Here is a 26,177-nt window from a genome sequence, read left to right on the forward strand (position 1 = left end):
CATAAGGGTGGGGTCATCTGCATATCTGAGGTTATTGATCTTTCTCCTGGCAATCTTAATTCCTGCTTGTGCTTCATCCTGCCCAGCATTTTGCATGATATACTCTGTATATAAGTTAAATAAGCAGGGTGACAATATGTATCCTTGACGTACTCCTTTCCCAATTTGGAACCAGTCCATTGTTCTATGTCTGGTTCCAACTGTTGCTTCTTGACCTGCATACAGATTTCTCAGGGGGAAGGTCAGGTGGTCTGGTATTCCCATCTCTTGAAGAATTTCCCATAGTTTGTTGTGATCTACACAGTCAAAGACTTTAGCATAGTCAATGAAGCAGATGTTTTTCTGGAATTCTCTTGCTTTTTCTATGATCCAGCAGATGTTGGCAATTTGATCTCTGGTTCCTCTACCTTTTCTAAATCCAGCTTCAACATCTGGAAGTTCATGGTTCATGTACTGCTGAAGCCTAGCTTAGAGAATTTTGAGCATTACTTTGCTAGCGTGTGAAATGAGTGCAGCTGTGCGATAGTTTGAACATTCTTTGGCGTGATTATAGAAGCTGGCAAATCCAAAATCTGTAGAGTGGCCTGATGCTGTGGAGGCCCAAGGAGAACTGAAGTTCCAGGTCAGAAGCTATTAGGAAGAGCTAGTTTTGTAGAAGGAGCCCAAAGTGCAGAGGTGGTTGGGCAGTGGAATTCTTCTCAGAGGAGGGCCAGTCTTTCTGTTTTAATTAAGCCATCAACCCATTGAAAGAGGAGGGTAATTTGCTTTACTCAAACACACCAATGTCAGTGTTGATCCCATTCCAGAAACACCCCAAAACATTAAAAATATATATTTATTTTTATCTTATTGCTGCATGGCCTTGTCTCTAGCTGTGGCAAGTGGGGGTTACTCTCTAGTTGGGCTGTGTGGGCTTCTCATTGTGGTGGCTCCTCTTGCTGTGCAGCATGGGCTCTAGGGAACTCAGGCTTCAGTAGTTGCAATTCCCCAGCTCTGGAGTACAGGCTCAGTTGTGGTGCCTGGGCTTAGCTGCCCCACAGCATGTGGGATCTTCCCCAACCAGGGATCGAACCTGCATCCTCCTGCATTGGCAGGTGGGTTCTTTATGAGCCACCAGGGACACCTCAAACTAATGTTTGAACAGTGATATCTGGGCACTCCATGGCCTGACTAACACATAATATTAGCCTCAGACGGTAAAAGCACCTGCCTACAATGCGGGAGACCCAGGTTTAATCCCTGGGTCAGGAAGATCCCCTGGAGAAGGAAATGGCACTCTTGCCTGGAAAATCCCATGGACGGAGCAGCCTGGTGGGCTGCAGTCCATGGGGTCGCAAAGAGTCGGACATGACTGAGCGACTTCACTTTCTTTCTTTCATTAGCCATCACAGCTGGGATTGAAGAAAAGATTGAGAACCAGCTAAAGAAAATATTTGCCTTTTGTAGACCTTCTGCAGTTCCCATTACCATCCTGTACAAATACATACTTAAGCAAGGGCCTTTATTTTCGGTTTGGAGTGAAGTGTAGTTCTTCTCCTTCCCCAGATGTATGCTGGAGAAACGCAGGGAGGAGGTGGGACAGTAAACGCTCCACCAGGAAAGGAACACTGGACTTGTGAAGGGGAGAGAATAAACAGGACGAATGACCCGAAGGCCAGGCACGAAAATAGGGACTGTGCATGAGAAGAACACTTGAAATGAAGCCAAAATATGGGGTTTTTGAAACAACATTGTCTTAGGCAGGTGCATTAGAGAAAGCCCTGAGCAAGTAAGTCATGTTCAGGTTATGATCGCATGGTAGTCGTTGATTAGAAACATACTAGCAAAGGAAATGCGGTTTGTCTCAGAGCAAGGAAAGTTAAAAGGCGGAGGTGGGGTGGACCTCTTATACAGGGGGAAAAATTACTCCATTTCCTGCTAAACTGTTGGCGAATGAACTTGGGAGGAGTGTCCTGGAAGTGGACTGCAAACCCAGTTCCCTGGAGTGGGAATGAGTCAGCAAGGGTTCCGGACGCTAGCTGAGGAGGACCAGCAGGCTGAAGCTGTTGTCTCAGTGGCCTCAACAATATAAGACAGTTAAATGTGGGGGGAATTTGATGGACAGATGGAAAGTTGATAAGAAGAACACTTCTGAAATTTTACTTTGTGTATGATTTGAACTTTGAAGTATCCATTTTATTCAAAGCTTATTGTCTTAAGAGCTATATACTACTTGTAGTGCTAAGAAGGTATTGGGCCATGCTTTGTTACTGAAAATATTCTGACTGGAGGATAACTTGCATTATGAATATAATTGCACTGATCTATTAGGATCTTTATAATGTAGAGCTAAAGTAGAGAAAATAAGACATGCATGTAAATGAACAGTGAAAGTGAGTTGCTCAGTCGTGTCTGACTCTTTGCAACCCCATGGACTGTAGCCTGCTAGGCTCCTCTGTCCATGGAATTCTCCAGGCCAGAATACTGCAGTGGGTAGCCATTCTGTTCTCCAGGGGATCTTCCTGACCCAGGGATCGAATCAAATCCAATTACAAAAAGCAACACTTTTTATTTTTCATTAACAAGCAATCTAACTGACCTCAAATCAAATTTTTAGCCATTTAAAACTGAAATCAGAGATTATGAATAGGCATTCAATTTTCTAGAAATGCCTTTTTGGTGTTACCCTGAATGAGTTGATTTGCTGTTTAGTGAAAGCTTTACTTTCACGTATTTTAAATAAACTTTGCAGATCGCATTTCTCTCTCTTCACTAATAGTTGAAAGGTACTGTAAGAAAATGAGCTGTGAGAACAACCACTGTATGTAACTGCTTAAGCCCGATCTTTTGTTTGAGGTTTTGAAGTCAAATAACGGTGTGTTTACTTTGACCCTTTCCTAATTGACCTTTTAAGACAACTATGGCTGGAATAAAGCTGCTGGCTGCCCATGCCTTTTATGTGCTCACCTCAGGACCAGAGCAGGCATGCTTGGCAGAGGAATGATGAGGGAAAGCTTATCTCCTCCCCCTTCATGCAGATAGAGTGTACCTCCCACTGACTGGGAGGAAAGGGTCTAGGAAGTGCTTAGGAAGTGATTTGGCATAAATCTGCAAGGAGCAGAAACTAGGATGATAATTGTTTTGCTCAGCATCAGTAACCCAGTGTCTTAAGAAAGAAATTACGAAAGATGAGCTCATGGGGAGGTTTGAGGGCACAAGAAGGCTTTCCTTTATGCTTCTGTCTGAGCTTTGGGTCTCGGTGGCTGTTGTGGACAGTTACACTTGTTGTACACTGTTCAACCCTAGAAGTTAACCATTTACAACATAATTACAGTGCCTACCATAGTAGCCAAATAAGTCACTGACAGAAGGAAGAGCTACGAGGACTGCATCTGGTTCTGAATCAGAGGGGCAGGTAAGAAGAGTCACTTCAGATGAAGATAAATGCAATGTAAGAGCAAGTTATAAACCAAGAGTTACAGAGCTGAAAATAGTTCAGTTTTGATTTGCAGGTTCATTGCGTTTCCTGTAAATAAGTGAAATACAGATCTGTTCCACTTACTATGTTTGTGTGTGTGCTCAGTGTCCGATTCTTCTCAACCCAGTGGAGTGTAACCCGCCAGGCTCCTCTGGTGGTGCTTTCACGTTACATTAATTACCTAGACGGTGCTCTTCAGATGATTCAGCAGTATATATATATATTTCATAACCGTGAGATCTATACTTCTGGCTTTTAATCAAGAGAGTTTCGAACAGTTCCAAAATGTAAAGCTCAATTATTTTTACCCTTCAGTTCAGTTTAGTTCAGTCACTCAGTCATGTCCGACTCTTTGCGACCCCATGAACTACAGCACGCCAGGCCTCCCTGTCCATCACCATCTCCTGGAGTTCACTCAAACTCACGTCCATCAAGTCAGTGATGCCATCCAGCCATCTCATCCTCTATCATCCCCTTTTCTTCCTGCCCCCAATCCCTCCCAGCATCAGAGACTTTTCTAATGAGTCAACTCTTCGCATGAGGTGGTAAAGTACTGGAGTTTCAGCTTTAGCATCATTCCTTCCAAAGAAATCCCAGGGCTGATCTCCTTCAGAATGGACTGGTTGGATCTCCTTGAAGTCCAAGGGACTCTCAAGAGTCTTCTCCAACACCACAGTTCAAAAGCATCAATTCTTCGGCGCTCAGCCTTCTTCACAGTCCAACTCTCACATCTATACATGACCACTGGAAAAACCATAGCCTTGACTAGATGGACCTTTGTTGGCAAAGTAATGTCTCTGCTTTTCAATATGCTATCTTTAATTTAATAATTTAGTTTTATTAAAAAAAACAATATTTTGAAATTTTATCCTGACTTTTTTGGAATATCATTATATTTCTCTGAATCTCAGTTTCCTCAGCAGGAAAATGAATGAGGTTAGACTGTCCATGTTTACGGACAGTGCAATCAATTTCATGATTGTCAGTCATCCTCTGGAAACGCCCATGTGAGACCACGTGCAGGCTATAGTGCCCTCTGGTGGTGATTACTTCATATTACAGCCACAAGTTTCAATGACAGATTTCAGTTGAGTTCAGTTGCTTGGGTCTGATTCTTTGCGACCCCATGGACTGCAGCACGCCAGGCTTCCCTGTCCATCACCAGCTCTCAGAGCATGCTCAAACTCATGTCCATTGAGTCAGTGATGCCATCCAAGCATGTCAACCCCAGTCTTCCCCTTCTCTTCCTGCCTTTAATCTTGATCATTCCAGTGAGTCAGTTCTTCGCATCAGATGGCCAAAGTATTGGAATTTCAGCTTCAGCATCAGTCCTTCCAATGAATATTCAGGACTGATTTCCTTTAGGATGGATTGGTTTGATCTCCTTGCAGTCCAAGGGACTCTCAAGAGTTTTCTCCAATACCACAGTTCAAAAGCATCAATTCTTCAGTGCTCAGCTTTCTTTATGGTCTCTCACTTCCATACATGACTACTGGAAAAACCCATACCTTTGACTAGGTTTGCTGTGTCAGCAAAGTAATGTCTCTGCTTTTTAATGTGCTGTCTAGGTTGGTCATAGCTTTTCTTCCAAGGAGCAAACGTCTTTTAATTTCATGGCTGCAGTCACCATCTACAGTGATTTTGGAGGGCCCCCCCCCCCAAATAAAGTCTGTCACTATTTCTATTGTTTCCCCATCTGTTTACCATGAAGTGATGAGTCTGGATGCCATGATCTTAGTTTTCTGAATATTGAATTTTAAGCCAGCTTTTTCACTCTCCTCTCTCACTTTCAAGAGGCTCTTTATTCATTGCTTTCTGCCATAAGAGTGGTGTCATCTGCATATCTGAGGTTATTGATCTTTCTCCTGGCAATCTTGATTCCTGCTTGTGCTTCATCCAGCCCAGCATTTTACATGATATACTCTGCATAGAAGTTAAATAAGCAGGGTGACAATATGCAGCCTTGAGGTACTCCTTTCCCGATTTGGTACCAGTCCATTTTCCATTACTGGTTCTAATTTTCACTTTTTGACCTGCATACAGATTTCTCAGGAGGTAGGTCAGGTGGTCTGGTGTTCCCATCTCTTTCAGAATTTTCCACAGTTTGTTGTGATCCACACAGTCACAGGTTTTGGCTTCAATAAAGCAGAAATAGATGTTTTTTCTGGAATTCTCTTGCTTTCTCTATGATGCAACAGATGTTGGCAATTTGATCTCTGGTTCCTCTGCCTTTTCTAAATCTAGCTTGAATATCTGGAAGTTCATGGTTCACGTACTGTTGAAGCCTGTCTTGGAGAATTTTGAGCGTTACTTTGCTAGTGTGTGAGATGAGTGCAATTGTGCAGTAGTTTGAGCATTCTTTGGCATTGCCTTTCTTTGGGATTGGAATGAAAACTGACCTTTTCCAGTCCTGTGGCCACTGCTGAGTTTTCCAAATTTGCTGGCATATTGAGTGCAACAGTTTTACAGCATTATCTTTTACAATTTGAAATAGCACAACTGGAATTCCATCACCTCCACTAGCTTTGTTTGTAGTGATGTTTCCTAAGGCCCACTTGACTTCGCATTCCAGGCTGTCTGGCTCTAGGTGAGTGATCACACCATCATGGTTATCTGGGTCATGATGATCTTTTTTGTATAATTTTGCTGTGTATTCTTGCCACCTCTTCTTAACATCTTCTGCTAGGTCCATACCATTTCTGTCCTTTATTGAGCCCATTTTTGCATGAAATGTTCCCTTGGCATCTCTAATTTTCTTGACGAGAACTCTAGTCTTTCCCATTCTATTGTTTTCCTCTATTTCTTTGCCTTGATCACTGAGGAAGGCTTTCTTACCTCTCCTTGCTATTCTTTGGAACTCTGCATTCAGATGGGTGTATCTTTCCTTTTCTTCTTTGCCTTTAGCTTCTCTTCTTTTCTTAGCTATTTGTAAGGTCTCCTCAGACAACCATTTTGCCTTTTTGCATTTCTTTTTCTTGGGGATAGTCTTGATCACTGCCTCCTGTATAACTGTCTTCCCAATATTTTGCAATCTAATAGAAAAAATTTTCTGCTTAGAATTGTAGAATATGTAAGCTGAAAAGGACCTTAGAGATTACCTAGTCTTATTTTCTCATTTTACCAATTAAAAGTAGAAAAGTTAGATGAATACTGGACTTTAAAGTTTTCATTTTTCTTATTTTTTAATTGGGGTTAAATGCACATGATGTAAGTGTTTATAGTGAATGATTCAGTGGCATTTAGTATATTCCCTATGTTGTGTAACCTCCCCTTTATTTTTTTAATATGTATTTATTTTGGCTGCACTGGGTCTTAGTTGGGGCACACGGGATCTGCAGTCTTCGTTGCGGCGTTCTAAGTCCTAGAGCAGCACATGTGATATAGTTCCCTGACCAGGGATTGAACCTAGGCCCCCTGCATTGGGAGTGCGGAGACTTAGCTACTGGGTCACCAGGGAAGTTTCTACCCTTTATTCTTAAGTGCACACATAGCTCAAATCTTAAAAATAATTCTTACATGGTTAACGCAAAAAAAAAAAGAAAAATCAAAATGTGTTCCTTCCATATAATGTTTGTTTTTCCTAATTATTGACTTCTCAGATTGTCACTTCAGAGTGGTACTTAACGAGTAAGAAAGGAGGAAATGAAACGGTTCCTATGTCCTTCCAGTTGGAAAAATATGAAATAGATCAGCTTAGAAAATTAACATGTTGAACTTTTCTCCCATTTGCCTGTTGATTGTATTGTCCAGGCTTGTCTCTTACCAAATTTTAGAAATTATGTCATTGCTAATATCTCTTGAGATTGTCTCAATGCAAGATTTAATGTTTTATTTCCAAAGTCCTATTTACTTAGAAATGGGGGAAACTTTTCATGCAGGGTTTCATAAGAAATTCTTAAGTTATCAATCATTATTTTAAGGTCTTTATGTGTGGCATAATTTAATGCTATTACAAGTCTATAAATGTTGAATCCAGGTTTTAGAAATTATTTCTAAATGGAACCTCCATTATTTTGGCGTTCATACCCAACAAATCTCTGTCTCCAGTTAGCATCTGGCTACATAAACAGCAATGTGATGGGAAACGTTGAGAGTGACTGAACTTGGAAGGGGCAGCCCTGGGTGAAGGTTGGGGGTGGAGGAACTTGATGGGTCGAAGGCCTGTGAGTCTCCTTAGAGCCTTAACATTCACAGGAGTCCCGCAGAATGTAAACCCTGCCAAGACTTTAGACTTCATTACTTCCCTGTCCTCGACAAGCACAGTTTAATTGAACATTAAGCAATTTGATCTCTTTCACCTAATAAATCGAGCAAATTCAATAAACATAAATCCTGCTAATGATAAAGCTGACTCTGGTGGGGCTGAGCTCATCAGCATTCATGGTTATTACTCTCCCCGGAATTATAGTCACAGATGCTTATTACCAAACTGAGTACTCACCTGATGCTTACAGTCTTAGGAATGTATTTAATAATTTTCTTCTCAGGGTTTCAGAAGGGCAGCTGTGGAACAGAAAGATTATGGTTTTGCAGGCAGACTAAGAGTCAAATCCTTCAACTAATCTAGGACAGTTTTGCTGTAAACCTTAGCTTTCTTATTGGAAACAAAAGGAGCTAATTACAGTTACTGCGTAAGATTCTGAGATTTAAAGGGAAAAAGTGTGTGATTCTGCTTCTCCGGCAGTCCAATAGTTAGGATTTCACGCTTCCATTGCAAGCAGTATGGGTTCAATCTCTGGTCGTGGAACTGAGATCCTGTATGCTATGCAGTGTGACCAAAAAAAATTAATAAAGGTGAAAGTGGGTGCAAAAGTATATAGCACCTGGCACACCAGTGCTATAATAATGATGGACGTTAACTAACTTTCCCTTTTTTTTTTTGACTGTCCTTTAGCAGGGGTCTGTAGCAGACAGTGTCTGCATACTCCTTGCATTTTCCCGAGGCTTTCTTATCCATTTTACATGCCTGGGACTCCGAGGCATCATCCCTCCTCCTCTTCACCTGGCTGACCCACTTCTGTAGATGCTCACCTCCAAGGCAAAACCTTCCCCAGCTCTTCCTGACTGACTCCAGGCACTGCCCCTTCTTCATGCATTATCGCATATGTCAGAGTCCTGTCATTTTATCCTTCCTGTTCCTCCCAAACCCCATTCTGCCTGTTAATATTCTCAGCCTCTGGTTGGATGAGTGAGTGAGTCAATCACTGAATGGAACAATAAATTTCCTTTAATGCTGCTAAGGCAGCGTACCATAATCTATGTTCAGTAGATAAAGCTCAGAGAAAGGTTTCCAATCCAAAGAACAGGAAGCAGTAGGACTAGAACTCAGGGCTTTGACTCCGGGTCCTTTCTCTTTTTAGGATACCCAGTTTTCTCTCCCAACTCGGCAGGCTTTGACATCAGAAGAGCAGGGTTGCTGTCTGTTCCGCAGGCACTGCTGGTAAGGGTTTACTCTCTGAGAATGAGCATAAGCAGACAGATGTCTTCACTCCACAAGCTGTGGCACTGCCAGGATAATCCTCTTTGATGTTCCTTCCTCTGTCCTCAGTATTGGACAGTATGTTCTGTAAATGGTCAACATTTATCTAATTCCATAGCTTTCACTAATTTCAAAGAAAAATGCCTACTATACTGCTGGCTTAGCAGCCATTAGGATAAATCTTCATTCTCCCCATCTCCTCCCTCCACATCCGGGTGTGTATGTGTTCCAAACACCATCATCAATTAATAATACATGTGGAGGCCTGTAGGAAAAACACCTAGAAATATATGACCCATTTTCCTTTATGCATATGGATTGGTCCTTCAGTTCACTTCAGTCGCTCACTCATGTCTGACTCTCTGCGACCCCATGAATTGCAGAACACCAGGCCTCCCTATCTGTCACCAACTCCCGGAGTTTACTCAAACCCATGTCCATCGAGTCTGTGATGCCATCCAACCATCTCATCCTCTGCCATCCCCTTCTCCTCCTGCCTTCAATCTTTCCCAGCATCAGGGTCTTTTCAAAAGAGTCAGCTCTTCGCATCAGGTGGCCAAAGTATTGGAGTTTCAGCTTCAGTCTTTCCAGTAACATCCAGGACTGATCTCCTTTAGGATGGACTGGTTGGATCTCCTTGCAGTTCAAGGGACTCTCAAGAGTCTTCTCCAACACCACAGTTAAAAAGCATCAATTCTTCAGCACTCAGCTTTTTTTACAGTCCAACTGTCACATCCATACATGACCACTGGAAAAACCATAGCCTTGACTAGACAGACCTTTGTTGACCAAGTAATGTCTCTGCTTTTTAATATGCTATTTAGGTTGGTCATAACTTTCCTTCCAAGGAGTAAGCATCTTTTAATTTCATGGCTGCAATCACCACCTGCAGTGATTTTGGAGCCCAGAAAAATAAAGTCTGACACTGTTTCCACTGTTTCCCCATCTATTTCCCATGAAGTGATGGGACCGAATGCCATGCTCTTCGTTTTCTGAATGTTGAGCTTTAAAACAACATTTTCACTCTCCTCTTTCACTTTCATCAAGAGGCTTCTGAGTTCTTCTTCACTTTCTGCCATAAGGGTGGTGTCATCTGCATATCTGAGGTTATTAATATTTCTCCCGGCAATCTTGATTCCGGCTTGTGCTTCATCCAGCCCAGCGTTTCTCATGATGTACTCTGCATAGAAGTTAAACAAGCAGGGTGACAATATACAGCCTTGATGTACTCCTTTTCCTATTTGGAACCAGTCTGTTGTTCCATGTCCAGTTCTAACTGTTGCTTCCTGACCTGCATACAGGTTTCTCAAGAGGCAGGTCAGGTGGTCCGGTATTCCCATCTCTTGCAGAATTTTCCACAGTTTATTGTGATCCACACAGACAAAGGCTTTGGCATAGTCAATAAAGCAGAAATAGATGTTTTTCTGGAACTCTCTTGCTTTTTATGATCCAGCAGATGTTGGCAATTTGATCTCTGGCTCCTCTGCCTTTTCTAAAACCAGCTTGATGCACGATACTGGATGCTTGGGGCTGGTACACTGGGACGACCCAGAGGGATGGTATGGGGAGGGAGGAGGGTTCAGGATGGGGAACACATGTATACCTGTGGCGGATTCATTTTGATATATGACAAAACCCAATACAATATTGTAAAGTTAAAAAATAAAATTAAATTAAATTTAAAAAAAAGAAAAAAAAAAAAAGAAAATTATGCCTATGTCCTAAGTTTGTCTTGAGAGTCAATAAAGTTGTGTGATCAAGAAAAAAATAAATAAATAAAACCAGACTGAACATCTGGAATACGTTCACAGTTCACGTATTGCTGAAGCCTGGCTTAGAGAATTTTGAGCATTACTTTACTAGCATGTGAGATGAGTGCAATTGTGCAGTAGTTTGAGCATTCTTTGGCATTGCCTTTCTTTGGGATTGGAATGAAAACTGACCTTTTCCAGTCCTGTGGCCACTGCTGAGTTTTCCAAATTTGCTGGCCTATTGAGTGCAGCACTTTCACAACATCATCTTTCAGGATTTGGAATAGCTCAACTGGAATTCCATCACCTCCACTAGCTTTGTTCATAGTGATGCTTTCTAAGGCCCACTTGACTTCACATTCCAGGATGTCTGGCTCTAGGTCAGTGATCACACCATGGTGATTATCTGGGTCATGAAGATCTTTTTTGTACAGTTCTTCTGTGTATTCTTGCCACCTCTTCTTAACATCTTCTGCTTCTGTTAGTTCCATACCATTTCTGTCCTTTATTGAGCCCATCTTTGCATGAAATCTTCCCTTGGCATCTCTAATTTTCTTGACGAGATCTCTAGTCTTTCCCATTCTATTGTTTTTCTCTATTTCTTTGCATTGATTGCTGAGGAAGGCTTTCTTATGTCTCATTGCTATTCTTTGGAATTCTGCATTCAAATGGGTATATCTTTCCTTTTCTCCTTTACTTTTGGCTTCTTTTCACAGCTATTTGTAAGCCCTCCTCAGACAGCCATTTTGCTTTTTTGCATTTCTTTTTCTTGGGGATGGTCCTCATCCCTGCCTCCTGTACAATATCATGAACCTTCATCCATAGTTCATCAGGCACTCTATCTATCAGATCTAGGCCCTTAAATCTATTTCTCACTTCCACTGTATAATCATAAGGGATTTGATTTAGGTCATACCTGAATGATCTAGTGGTTTCCCCCACTTTCTTCAATTTAAGTCTGAATTTGGCAATAAGCAGTTCATGATCTGAGCTACAGTCTTCTCCTGGTCTTGTTTTTGCTGACTGTATAGAACTTCTCCATCTTTGGCTGCAAAGAATATAATCAATCTGATTTCAGTATTGACCATCTGGTGATGTCCATGTGTAGAGTCTTCTCTTGTGTTGTTGGAAGAGGGTGTTTGCTACGACCAGTGCGTTCTCTTGGCAAAACTCTATTAGCCTTTGCCCTGCTTCATTCTGTACTCCAATGCCAAATTTTTCTGTTACTCCAGGTGTTTCTTGACTTCCTACTTTTGCGTTCCAGTAATGAAACGTTCCTATAGTTAGGAACTAGTTCATTCATAGTTCATTATAGTTCCTATAATGAAAAGGACATCTTTTTTGGGTGTTAGTTCTAAAAGGTCTTGTAGATCTTCATTGAAGCGTTCAATTTCAGCTTCTTCAGCGTTGCTGGTCAGGGCATGTACTTGGAACCGTGATATTGAATGGTTTGCCTTGGAAATGAACAGAGATCATTCTGTCGTTTTTGAGATTGCATCCAAGTACTGCATTTCGGACTCTTTGTTAACTATGATGGCTACTCCATTTCTTCTAAGGGATTCCTGCCCACAGTAGTAGATATAATGGTGATCTGAGTTAAAGTCACCCATTCCAGTCCATCTTAGTTCGCTGATTACTAGAATGTCGACATTCACTCTTGCCATCTCCTGTGTGACCATTCCCAATTTGCCTTGATTCATGGACCAAACATTCCAGGTTCCTATGCAATATTGCTGTTTACAGCATCGGACCTTGCTTCTATTACCAGTCACATCCACAGCTGGGTGGTGTTTTTGCTTTGGTGCCATCCCTGCACTCTCTCTGGAGTTATTTCTCCACTGATTTCCAGTAGCATATTGGGCACCTACCAACCTGGGGAGTTCATCTTTCAGTGTCCTATCTTTTTGCCTTTTCATACTGTTCATGGGGTTCTCAAGACAAGAATACTGAAGTGGTTTGCCATTCCCTTCTCCAGTGGACCATGTTCTGTCAGACCTCTCCACCATGACCCGCCCATCTTGGGTGGCCCCACACGGTATGGCTTAGTTTCATTGAGTTAGACATGCTGTGGTCCGTGTGATCCATTGGCTTGTTGTCTGTGATTGTGTTTTCAGTCTGTCTGCCCTCTGATGCCCTCTCAGTGCCTACCGTCTTACTTGGGTTTCCTTACCTTAGACATGGGGCATCTCTTCATGCCCTCCAGCAAAGCGCAGCCGCTGCTCCTTACCTTGGACATGGGGTATCTCCTCTCGACTACCGCCCATGAGTTTAGGCGTGGGGTAGCTCCTCTTGGCCGCTCCTGCACCGTGCAGCTGCTGCGCCTTACTTATTTGAAAATGATGCACTTGAAACTTCAGAGCACTCGGTTTTCAGCCCTGATGTGTGGAGAACAAAATACAACCTCTTCATCATTTTTAATAGCAGCTGAATTTAATCTGCCTCAGTCAGAGACTTCACCTCCCAATGTCCTCACATGCCAGAGTGGTATTGTGACATGTGACTGTCCAGACCAGCCCTGCAGATGTGTCTGTCAAAAGGAATGGAGATTTCCTGCCAGGATATGTGCTTGCTATTGCTGTAGACAGTGGGGGCCTCAGACCTCCTGGCTCCAGGGGGCAATTTTTTAACTTTTCTTTTTCCCATTTAAAATCAAAGTGGCATCCTATGTCATGTGAATCCGCCATGCCAGGGAGATGAGTGTGAGCCATGGCCTGGATCTTGTTTAGACCACGTGGGCAGTGGTGGCCCACACCATCCCACGTGTGTCACTCAAAGCTCCGATCAAGAGCTTAACAGCTATGCCTCCCGAGGTGAGGAGTGCAATGAGTGGGGCTTTGAGGTGTGACTGTTTCCACTTCTCCTTCTTTTCATGTTCATATGCAGCTAGATCCTGGTAGGACAGGTATAGTGTCCTCGAAATGGCATTTGCAGAAAAAAGAAATCCTTAACATCACAGTTAGGGAATTCAAGGTTAAGATTTGTTTTGTTAAGTCTTGACAAATAATTGTCTATTTGTCTAAAACTGGTTTTCAAAAAACAGCCTGCTTGCTTTACTTTGGAGGTCTTATTTCGATGAGACCTCCATAGGTACAGATTAATTTATTTTTTCTCCTGTTAATCTGTCTTGTATCAGTTTAATTATTAGACCAGTCAAAAGAATTCAAGAGGGGCAGAGGGAGAATTTCCCTTTCCCCAGCAATGGCTTTTTACCATAAAAATTTTAATTGAAATGTATAAAATGCAAAGGGTTATTCTTTAAAAGTAGAGAGTAAACAAAGCAATCCAGATCATAATGTGACTCTCTAGAGATGGTACATTGACTTTTCATAAAGTAGTGGAATAAAATTTTGCTTGTATTCATCATAATAAAAAAGAAATGACTTTTGCCATGCAAAGTACAAGCTCTTTCTTTGCATTTAGCCCCAGACAACTAGATGGTGCTTAACTAGGTGCTTAATTTGTTGTTGTTGTTTTTCAAATCTGTATTTATTTGGCTGTGCTGGGTCTTAGTTGCATCATGCAGGATCTTCAGTCTTTGTTGCACCATATGAACTCTTAAGTACGGTGTACTCTTAAGTACCCTGCTTAAATAAGGAATATCTTGCAGAAGGTAAAAGACTTTGCTGCTAAGTCATGTCAGTCGTGTCCAACTCTGTGCAACCCCATAGACGGCAGCCCACCAGGCTCCCCGGTCCCTGGGATTCTCCAGGCAAGAACACTGGAGTGGGTTGCCATTTCTTTCTCCAATGCAAGAAAGTGAAAAGTGAAAGTGAAGTCGCTCAGTCGTGTCTGACTTTTAGCGACCCCATGGATTGCAGCCTACCAGGCTCCTCCATCCATGGGATTTTCCAGGCAAGAGTACTGGAGTGGGCTGCCATTGCCTTAGGGACAAAAAAAATCTGTTCATTTTTACATGTTGAACTGGATGAAATGGCAGCCAGGAGATTTTCATGGGCTCCCATCAGGAGTTGTGGAAATTCAGAGATCTGCTGTTCCTGGGCTCCATGCCATCAGCCAACCACAACTCACTGCCTCCCCAAACTGGACAGTAGCCATGACCCAACCCTAGGGATGAACAAGGTAAAGTACCTCCAAGCTCGATGGGTTCTGGTTGTGGCTTGGGATGCTCAGAGACCCAGGACATGTTAAAAAGGTGCATGTGCCCTTACCCAGGACTCGCTAGAAAATTCCATGATAGTCCAGTTGGTCCCTCAGAAGATAATGAGAAACCTGCCAGCCACTCGAGGCATTCCTGAAAGGCTGAAGCATATACTAACAACTGCTGAACATCAGTTTTCCCCTGTATTATGTGTTCTATTGGTCTGGTGTTAAAATGTGCTGTTGTTCATACCTTATCCCTGTCTGACCAAGTGATTAAATTTTCCCAAACAGTCATTAGTTTTTGAGATGAAATGCATGAGGACGTCTTTATTTACTGAGTTGGAGTTTCCCTCCATCTATTTAAGAATTCTTGATCTTGAAACAATATCTAAAAACAGCTAGAGGCTGTGCTTTCATTGCTCGTAATTTCTTGTGCAATTCTTAGACCATTGACAACTACCTTTGAAGTTTTGCTGACACTAAGATTTCTATCAATCATTCTGTCATTGAAAATCCTCATTTACTTCCAGATGTTCAGCAGGGCCTCGAGTGATTTTTACCTAAAGAGAAAAAACCGTAACCTCCATTTTCTTGGTTCTTCAGAATTCATGAACAATTATGTAACATCTCACTTTTTAAAATACCTATTTTTTGTTTGGCTGCACTGGGTCTTAGCTGTGGCACGTACATCTTTGACCTTCCTTGTGGCATACGGGCTCTTTTAGTTCTGGTATGCAGAGTCTTGTGGCGTGTGAACTCTTGGTTGCAGCACGTGGGATCTAGTTACCTGACCAGGGATGTAATCCACACCTCTTGCATTGGGTGTGGAGTCTTAGCCACCAGAATACCAGGGAGGTCCCTCATCTCATTTTTAACACAGAGGCAAATAGGAATTATCCCCATGTGACAGATGTGGAAACTGAGACTTGCTAAGTTGCTTTCCAACTGTTAAGTTGGAAAGTGAAGTAGCACAATCAGAACTTGAACTCCTGCTTCTGCCTTGGAAGCCCAGGTTCTTTCCATTACCCGCTGTTCATGTCAACCTTGACCCTGGCCAAGAATGAGAGCGGATGTGTGCAATGGGAGAGGCAGCATGGATGGATTAGAACAGACCCATTCATGCTCCCAGAAAAATAACTCAAAATGCATGCCCCAGTGTTGAGGGGACTGCAGGTCATCTTCAAATACAAAAGAGTACATCTAACACAGAAGTGTTGTTTTGAAAACTCACCAGAACTACCTTGACATCTGGCTTGTTAATACGTAGAGAATGTGAAGCAGCAAAGGACAGTAAGTTCTAGGAAGTTGAGGGAAAAACACATATCCAGGGATGGAGGGAAGGAGGAAGCAGCAAACACCAAAGGTCCCCCCCCACCCGCATTACCATCCTCTGCTTCCCTTTGCAGCCTGGGTCACATTCAGAGCCTTCCTTAAGAACCACTTGGTGGTCCCCAAACATAGTTCATAGGTTGCTTTTGTGACGCCTTTGGGTTTCTGTTGTTCATTTGCTAAGTTGGGTCTGACTCTCTGTGACCCCATGGACTGCAGCACACCAGGCTTCACTGTCCTCCACCATCTTCCAGAGTTTGCTCAAATTCATGTCCATTGTGTTGGTGGTACTATCTAACCATCTCATCCTCTACCGCCCCCTTCTCCTTTGGTCTCAGTCTTTCCAGCATCAAGGTCTTTTCCATTGAGTTGGCTCTTCTCAGGTTGCCAAAGTATTTAGAGATTCAGCATCAGTCCTTCCAATGAATATTCAGGATTGATTTCCTTTAGGATTGACTGGTTGGATCTCCTTGCAGTCCAAAGGACTCTTCAAGAGTCTTCTCCAGCACCACAATTCCAAAGCATTAATTCTTCAGCGCTCACCCTTCTTTATGTCCAACTCTCACATCCGTACATGACTACTAGAAAAAAACAGTGTTGACTATATGGACCTTTGTTGGCAAAATGAAGTCTCTTCTTTTTAATACACTGTCTAGGTTTGTCATAGCTTTTCTGCCAAGGAGCAGGCATCTTTTAATTTCATGTCTGCAGCCACCATCTGGAGTGATTTTGGAGCCCAAGAAAATAAAATCTGCCACTCTTTTCATTTTCCCCCATCTATTTGCCATGAAGTGATGGGACCAGATGCCATGACCTTAGTTCTCTGAATGTTGAGTGTCAAGCCAGCTTTTTCACTCTATTTTACCTTCATCAAGAGACTCTTTAGTTCCTCTTCACTGCCTTTGGGTAAGTGCTTTTTAAAATCCCAGATAGCTTCTATGAAGTAAATCCCACTCATGAAGTACTACCTTTCCCAGGAAGCTGTTCCTAAACATCCCATAGGAACAGAAGTCCGTTCCTCCTCCACTCCTCCCCAGTTTGATCCCTTCCTTTTGTGATGTTAGATGGTGAGAGCTTGGAGAGTGGAGGCTGCATGGTCTAGGGGAAAACCACATGCTCCAGGCCTCATCACCAGGTGCCGGAGAGGAGTGTGCTGCTCAGCCATCTCTGGACTAGGTTTACAAAATACGAACGCGAATTAATTTTAATATCTACTCTTGATCACAGCTGTGGCCTGCATATAAAATCTTGAGTCTCCCTTTCAGATGTACAACAAATGTATATAAAAAGAGATAAGAGAACAGGAATGACCTCAGTGTGTCAAACTTGTAAACATTTCTGCGATCTTGCCCTCACAGGGAAATCCTTTATTCTTCCCTTTCAGACTTAAAGCAGAACTGACAACCATTTGTGTTCTCTTTGTTTGAAGCTTTATTTTTGTGAGTCAAGGGTCTTTTTCCAGGTTTAGCTTTCTCCTTAATAACATTAATACTTCTTATGAAATGATTTCATAGAAGAGTGCATGGGAAGTCGCGGCGGGGAGGGGGTGTTGTTCCTGGAATGCTTCCCACCAGGAGAGTTTGTAAGAAGGGACAACCATAATTCTGCCATGTCTGATGGTTCAGGATCTTTTCTGGCTTTACACTCCCTTCTTTCACTTTAGGAGAGAATGTGTAGGTGTGTACACAAATGCATGGATGTGCACACACACCCACACACCTTTGACCCCTTTGAGGAGGGGCGATGGAAGAAAGCCTTGAGAATTCACCCTCTTGCATCAGTGCTTTGCTTTAGTTTTGTTATGGAAGGAAGCAAAATAGAGGAAAGCTCCTTCAATCTGTGGTCCAGGCAAGTGCGGCTGCTGCCTTTTGTGGCTGTCACCTGTGTGGCGGCCCTAAGAGTGTCCAGCCAGTCCTGGGGCTGGCTGACCCGCAGCTCTCAGTTCTGGTACAGCTGTTGACATCTGGGGAGCCTCAGAATTTTCACCGACTGCTAGGGTGAGTCCTCAGGCAGTATAGTTTTTGTAAAATGTGCATTCAGAAGATGAAGCTGTCTCTTCTAAAGCTTTCCTTTCTAGATCTTCTGAATAATTCTGCACCAACATACAGGAAAGAGCCTGGGACCACGAAATGCAGTGAAAAGGTGATCACTTCATGACAAATGGAGAACCAAGATCCCATGTGCTGGATGGGTCCAGTGAGAAGGACTAAAGGAAGGGCTTAAGTTGGCCATGGATAAGGGAAAATGGCCTCAAGAAGTGGTAACTGCAGATGAATTTAGCTAAGGTTCAGAAGAGGCAAGGACAGAGATTACAGAGGAGCTGAGATAGGTGTAGGAGAGGAAGAAATGTTACATGTACAACCTTGAGCCGCTGGACTGAGGTCAAATATGGTGCTGCCTCATACCAGCTGTCATTTAACCACTGTGTGCTTCTATTTCCTATTGATAAAATGTGGATAATAGTTTTTCATAGGATGGTGTAAATATTTTAATGAATTAATGTTTTAAGTGCTTAGTAGCTGGCACAGAGCAAACATTATACAACTATTAGCTATTATTACTAGAGCCATTACTTCATTATCACTGTTATAATGAAGGACCAGGTCTTGAGAAGTATAATCATACCCACTAAATTCAAATGGTACTTAGTAGCATCCTTGCTTGGTGTCTCATTTTTAGATCACCAGAATTTTTTTTTTTTTCTGTTTCCAGTGAGTGGGAAAATGTGTATCTGTAAAAATGACTGCTTTATACATTTAAAGTGTTTTGATGAAAACCCCTGATGGGTTCAGATAAAGCCATTCTTCCAAAGGCTTGCTGCACTCTCCAATGGTTTGATTTTTCAGTTCTTTACTCTCCTGGAATGCATTCTACCAACTGTTCAGCTACTACTGGCATCTATGTTCAGAGTCTTAATTGTGCTGTAGAGTATGAATCGTATGTGGGTGTGCAGAGCACCCGTAAAGGACACTGAGATGTCCGAGGATCGGGAGTGTGCGTGGGAGGCAGGGGCACACGGTGGGTGAACGCACCCACGTGTGAGCAAACAGTGATGGTGTGTCACGGTTTTTGTCCTGTCTTTTGTAGACGACTATGCCCAGCTGTGTAACATCCCCGTCACGGGACGCCGGCGGCCATATGGACGGGATGCCTTGGTTGACTTCAGTGAACAGTATGCTCCCGAAGCTGATCCCTACTTTGTTCGAGACCGTAAGCAACATTTTTTTACTCTGAAACTAGATTGTGGTTTTGAAGCTTAGTCAGTGGTTCTCAAAATGCAGTGCCTGGGAACTTGTAAGAAATGCAGGTTTGTGGGTGATGCTATAGACCTGCTGAGTCAGGAACTAGGGTGAGACCCACCCTCTGAGTCATCCTTATGGACGCTCAAGTTTGAGAAGCACTGGATCATATTAAGAGTCTCACTGCTGGGAACGCTGTATGTTTATTTTCTTTACAGAAAATCATCTTCCTATAATTTCCACGACAAAGTCATTTCTTTACCCCTGAAGTGGTGGCCTCGCTTAAGGGGCAGAGTTTTCCTAATAGTTTGGTTGTATCTTGACAAGCATTTAAATGGGAAGTAAAACAGTTGCTCTCTCCTGGTCAGAGATGAATTTTTAGAATTCATTTGTGAGGGGTTTACTAAGTAAGAAATGATGATGTGTGATGGCTTTTCCTGGATTTGTGAGCAGAGTTTAAGTGTGAGGTGGAATGTGTATGTGTGAATCCTGTTCCCATTTAGAAAGTAAATGCCTGAAGGTACCACCGGAGTGTCCTGGAGAGGGGAGCCACACAAGCTAAATGTGTCTGTGGAAGAGACCAGAGCTTGCAAATAACAGATGAGTTACGTGAAGTCCGAAAAATGGGATGGTACAAATTGCGATATCAGTAGACAGGAGGCGGTCTGCCTTCCCGAATGGGACGACGGCAGTATACTCCAGGTGCCCGGCCCACACCGTGCAGACCAGAGTGCTGACATCATAAAATACGATGAGGCTGTTCTTTCTTATCACCTTTGCACATGGCAGACTAGCCATGATCTGTGTCCTGAGCAGCAGTACGAGCTTCATGGCTGCCTCTGGAGCTGCTTCTGTTCCGAGTCCAAGAGTGTTTCCCTCCCTCCTTTCTTTCCTTTTGTTTTTTGAAAGGTGCAGTATGTTGATCCCTCAGCTGACCTAAAACTGCTTTAAAATTTCCAAACAGCATGCTATTAAACCAGCGAGGTTGGGTCTTCTAGATCTGAGTGAGTCTAGAGCGTTGGCAGTATGCAGAAGGCCTCTGGTGCCCTTGCCCAGCTATCCTCTCAGGGTAACCACTATCCTAACTTCTAACACCTTAGATTATTTCTTTTAATCAACCACAGATAACCATGTCCTACTTCAAGAAATATGCTTAAATACATTGGCGGCTATAAGACTGTGCACTTAGGATTTCTACACTTCTGTGTATATGTTATAGGTCAGTAAACATTTACTTTAAAAAAGAGAATAAATATTAAAATTGAAAAAAGTACCGTTTTGCCTGCCTGATAAATCCAAAATAACAGGGTAAATCTATATGTAACTGACATAATCTCATGCTTGTGTGTGTAGCCTCTAATGCCTTACAGTTCAGATGCCACAAATTTTAATGTTGAAATGTTCTGGCTTAGGTATTGGCTTATGTACCTTTTTTTTTTTTTTTAAATGCTGTCATTGCTTTAAAATGTAAAAAAAAAAAAAAATCCATTACAAATGTTAAAAAATAAACACAGCAACCTAGGAAATTGTGATGCAGTTGCAGGACCCCAGCTTTAACTATGTAATGGCCTTTAAAGTTCTTGTGAATTACAGAGAAACAGCTCCTGTTTCTCAGCTCAGGATCGCAGGTTGTCTGCCCCTGCTGAAGACAGGGTAAGTAGTGAGAGAGGCTGAGATTTCTACCAACCTTGTGATCCACCCTGTCCTGTCTTTCTGTTTAAGAAAGTTGAGCTAATGACTGGTGTTACCTTAAGTTAGAGATCAACTTTTCTTATAGCTGACCAAGACAGTAAAGTCTGTGGGCTTTGCATACTATATAGTCTCTTTGCGGCTGATATTCAACTCTGCTCTGCTATTAGGAAAGCAGCCACAGACAGGTATTAGTGAACAGGTGAGGCTGTCTGTGTTCCAGTAAAATTTCGTTTACACAAATAGGTAGCAAGAACGATTTAGAGCAGGGTTGTGTGCTTTGCTGGTGTTTCGGAGTCCTGTAGAAGTATTTTGGGGAGTCTGTTTAATGTGTGTGTAGGAGTTTCAAATTTTAATTTATTTCTTTCTTAAAAGTTTACTTGGGTATTATAGGAAACCAAAAAACAAAGTCATCCTTAGTCACAAGCAGTTTACTGTTTGTGTCCTTTCAAGTCTCATTTGTGTGTTTATACAACTAAGCATCCATTTTTGTGTAATTAAAATCATATAGTTATGTATCATGCTTTTACACACGCATGAATATTTACCATTTCAATGTCCCAAAGCTATGAGTATTTTGATACACTATACCAACTCAATCTGGAAGGAAATATATATATATATATATATATATATAAAAAATCTTGCTACTCTTGGTAAAAATTTCAGAAAAGACAAAAATGGCAATAAGTCTCTAAATAATGATATTGGCAGAGGTATGAATAAAACACTGCTTTCCCTTAATGTTCAATTAAAGATAAAACAACAAAGTATTAATATAATGCTTCTAAGATGATTCACTATCCAGTCTAAACTATTAAAGTATTAGCAAGGGGGTATACTTCCATTGAATTAATGACAATGTATTCTTACAGTTTAGCCAAGACATGCACACACATACATCCCTCCCTTTATACTTCCTTCTGCCCCTATGCTGCCAACCCAATGAACAAGTCCTGATGTACATTTCTGAGACAGTTTAACAATTCCATGTCTAAGATGCTGCTTTTTTTAAATCAATTACAATGAAAGTATATATTGGTTAACTCACTAGCTCTATTTTTTACCCCACATTGTTACCTCAGGACATGTAAAAAGCCACCTCAATGTATGGCAAAAAACCACAATAATATTATAAAGTAATTAGTCTTCAATTAAATTAATTTTAAAAAAGCCTATGCTGTAAAATAATGTTAGATCTTACAGCTGCATAAGCAATGATGTTTTGCTGCCCCCTGCAGTTCCACTGGAGAATTACTTCAAAGGCCAATTAGTTCTGGCCCTGCTGCTGCTAAGTCGCTTCAGTCGTGTCTGACTCTGTGCAACCCCATAGACGGCAGCCCACCAGGCTCCCCTGTCCCTGGGATTCTCCAGGCAAGAACACTGGAGTGGGTTGCCATTTCCTTCTCCAATGCATGAAAGTGAAAAGAGAAAGTGAAGTCGCTCAGTCGTGTCCGACTCTCAGCGACCCCATGGACTGTAGCCCACCAGACTCCTCCATCCATGGGATTTTCCAGGCAAGAGTACTGGAGTGGGGTGCCATTGCCTTCTCCGAGTTCTGGCCCTAGGGAGATTTTTTTTTCTCCCCCCTGAAAGCTAATCCATGGTAGTAGCTTCAGAAGCAGGGGAGAGGATGAAAGGCCACATGTTTTGGGGTCAACATAAATTTATATTTACAACTTCCCTTTCTATAAAGAGAACTAAAATATTCTTAACACCTGGTTACATTGCTTTTGTATTGCTAAACTGGCTCTCTCTTTAAACTGATTCAGAACTAAACAAGAGCATCTTTGTTTTCTTAAAAAAAAGTTTTTGGGTTTTCTCAATAGAAGTATGATGTATTTTTCTCATTTATCAGGATGTTTGGAGTCCCTTTAACTGCCTTTAGCCTTTGATCCCCCAAGGGCCCTTTTGTAAGGCTCCTTCCAAAGCCAGAGCAAACAAACAGGCCTTATTCAGGCAAGGCCAGCCTGGCTTTTCTCTGCTCTTGGAACACGCAATCAAACAGAGCTGCCTCCAATGCTCGTGCCTCTTAGCAAATACCTACACTGATCATGAATTCCATTGGTTCCATCCTGAAAGATGTTTTGACGTTTGCCCTACTGAGAACTTGGGAAACTTAAAATCTTAGACAAGATGTTAACTAAAGGCAAACACACACACACACACACACACCCCTACATGCTGTATTATGTGATTTTGATTCAGAACATCAGAATTCAAAATGTGGGGCTAATCTGTACAACATACTAAGTTTGTAACTGTAAATACTTAATATCATGTACAAATATATTCACTTAAATTTCAATGCTATCTTTAAGGTACTGGAAATATGTATGATGAACCATAACCTTAAAATCATGTTTTTAAACCTGGTGTTAAGAGGATGAAGATTTGTTCCTTGCCTCCTGTTTGTTCCCTTCCAGGTTTTCTGAACAGCTTTGAGGAGTTGCAGGCGGAAGAATGTGGCATCCTCAATGGATGTGAAAACGGTCGCTGTGTCAGGGTGCAGGAAGGCTACACCTGCGATTGCTTTGATGGGTATCACCTGGATATGGCCAAGATGACCTGTGTCGGTAAGAGCCATGTGTATCTGATGGGAAATCATCCTTTTCCTGAGACGCCCTGTGGCTGGACATCATGTAGTCTAGTACATTAAAGATTTGCAGCGTTTCAGTTTGGGAAGATGAGAAAAATTCTGGAGGTGGATGGTGGTGACGATTGTATAACAATGTGAAGGTACTTACCACCACTGGACTATCCACTCAAAAATGGTTAAAATGGTCAATTTTATGTTCTGTATATTTTACCCTGATTTTTAAAGAAGTACTTAAGAATTCATACAAATGGTACATATGGAGGAAACACCAGAACATTTGGGGTAATTAGACACTTTTAAATTGAGCTTTTGACTCAGTAGCAAACAGTGTTTTCCCTGAACACCTGATGCCAGCATGAGGGACATATAGATGAAAAAAAAAATGCTTCCATTTTGGAGAAGGTTTTTTTTTTTTTTGTTTTTTTTTTAATAAAACTCTCACGTAGCCTTCTCTTTTACCTTTAAGAGAACAGTAAATGGGGTTTTTTTCCGTCCTGTGTAATTGATGCTGTGTTCCTGAGCCTGCTGGCCTCCATGCTGAAAGACCTTTGACTGCAGGGTGTTGTTTTTTTTTTCCCCTATTTTTGTGGCTGTTTTTCTCCCTCCTGTAGTTTTCCCACTTCAGTTTTGTTAGTCTCAGTCTATGGTGGTCCAAAAATAGGTAACCCAGGTTGTTACACGTGTTTCAGGGGCATAAAAGACTTTCTTTCCTGTGGAAAGAAATCTAAGAAAGTAACTTAAGCCTTGAGACAAGCTGCTTGGAGGCTCTGTATTTCTCTTGACAACCTAACTGCTCTTCTACATCTGCAGAAAGGGATTTAGAAGTAAGATAGTTCTAGTTTTCTTGACTATAAAAACTCAAGCTGACAAAATGGTCCCTTTATGGTCAAATGGTCCCTGTTATGTCAAATAACAGGGGAGTATCCAAGGGATTCTAGAATTTCTTTCCCTTTTTGCGATCTAGAAGGTCATATTTACCTTGCATAGACAGACAGTAAGAGGAAAGACTACACAGCTTACCGTGGAGAGAGCACGGAATAGCCGGCTGTGTTTAGGCAGGGCCTCAGGTAAGCTGTTGATTGTTTCTCCTCCTGGAGTGATGGGAAAGCGTGCTTACCTCTGTGGTTTGGCTTACTGCAGATGTCAACGAATGTGATGAGCTGAACAACCGGATGTCTCTCTGCAAGAATGCCAAGTGCATCAACACCGAAGGGTCCTATAAGTGTGTGTGCCTGCCGGGCTTTGTACCTTCTGACAAGCCAAACTACTGCACTCCATTGAATACTGCCTTGAATTTAGAAAAAGACAGTGACCTGGAGTAAGAGAGAAGCTAACATAACCTAAGCCTGTATACTCTGCACTGTGTAAAGGAGAAAGAGAAATGTATTATACTTCAGACACTGCACCTAACCCAAAATGCTGGAAATACGGAAACATCATGGAGTTGTATATCCTCAGAAGGGAAAGGATTCAGTGTGAGCCTGAGTGGTGTGACAGACCAAATGGACATTTCTCTGAAAAAAAAAAAAAACAAAACAGTATATATAGTCTGTTCATATGTAAAATTTAGTGGAAAAGAGGCAGAACAGTGCTGTTATTTTAAACAGAAGGTTGTATTATTATGTTTTTGTTTTGATATTTTTTACTATTGCTTGATTAAATCTGGCATTTAAATAGTGGTGGAAATATTTTATAAGATTTTCATTTTTTGGTTATGCAGTTCCTTGGCTAGTTTCTTTTTCAAATGTCAAGTGCAAAAGTCTTCGATAAAATATTGTTTATTATAAGTAATGTTACACAGGGTTATGCTATTCCAGGTCTGGAAGATTTTTAAAATCCAAATTGTCCTGTGGAGCAGGCGGTGATTGTTTCAAAACTTTTATACACATTTGGAGAAAAGGACTTTATATTTACGACGTGTTGTCTGATTTTAATGTCCATTCTTAGCCAAGCTGCTAGTAGGTGTTAATTGGATCCCTTTCCTACATTGAAATGGAAGAACTAATGAATGAGCTTACATTAGTATTGTAATGTATAAAGTAGGACCAGCAAATTTTTTAAAAACTTGATGATCCCAATATATTTACCACTGTATGTTAAAGCAAAATAAATCACCATTTTTTTAAGAAAATTTCTACCTCAGAGTTATGTCAATGAGCATATGCATACCAGTTATCCACCCCACCACCAATGGTCTTTTATGAATGTGGAGTCTTTTCCAGGTTAATTGTTAAATTTGTTATATACTGTTATGGGTGGAATTGTGTCCCCGGAATTCATGTTGAGTCATGTCCCCTCAGTACTGTGACTGTATTTTTAAATGAGCTAATGACCATTAAAGAAGGTCATTGGGGTGGGCCCTGATCCAATAGGGCTGAGGTCTTTATATGAGATTAAAACACACACAGGAAAATCATGGGAAGACACAGGGAGCCAACAGCCATTGTCAAGCCAAGGAAGGAGCCTAAGAAGAAAATTCTTCAATACCTTGAACTTTATCGACTGGGGGATTTTTACAGAAACTAACACCAGT

The 26,177-nt window shown here is 41.7% G+C and overlaps 1 protein-coding gene across 12 annotated transcripts in view; it reads left to right on the forward strand.

Annotated features, from left to right (window-relative positions):
- The window catches only part of LTBP1 (latent transforming growth factor beta binding protein 1), a 456,275-nt gene extending 430,500 nt beyond the window's left edge, over nucleotides 1-25,775 (forward strand). For all 12 annotated transcript variants that reach the window (XM_070798479.1, XM_070798478.1, XM_070798481.1 and 9 more), the window contains 3 exons: nucleotides 19,205-19,327; nucleotides 23,472-23,621; nucleotides 24,785-25,775. In XM_070798479.1, coding sequence (XP_070654580.1) covers nucleotides 19,205-19,327; nucleotides 23,472-23,621; nucleotides 24,785-24,966 — 455 coding nt within the window. In that variant the 3' untranslated portion in view covers nucleotides 24,967-25,775. The remainder of the gene's footprint in view (nucleotides 1-19,204; nucleotides 19,328-23,471; nucleotides 23,622-24,784) is intronic.
- The last annotated feature ends 402 nt before the right edge of the window (nucleotides 25,776-26,177 follow it).

The sequence above is a fragment of the Bos indicus genome, chromosome 11 (assembly GCF_029378745.1).
Source record: "Bos indicus isolate NIAB-ARS_2022 breed Sahiwal x Tharparkar chromosome 11, NIAB-ARS_B.indTharparkar_mat_pri_1.0, whole genome shotgun sequence".
NCBI classification, from domain to species: domain Eukaryota; kingdom Metazoa; phylum Chordata; class Mammalia; order Artiodactyla; family Bovidae; genus Bos; species Bos indicus.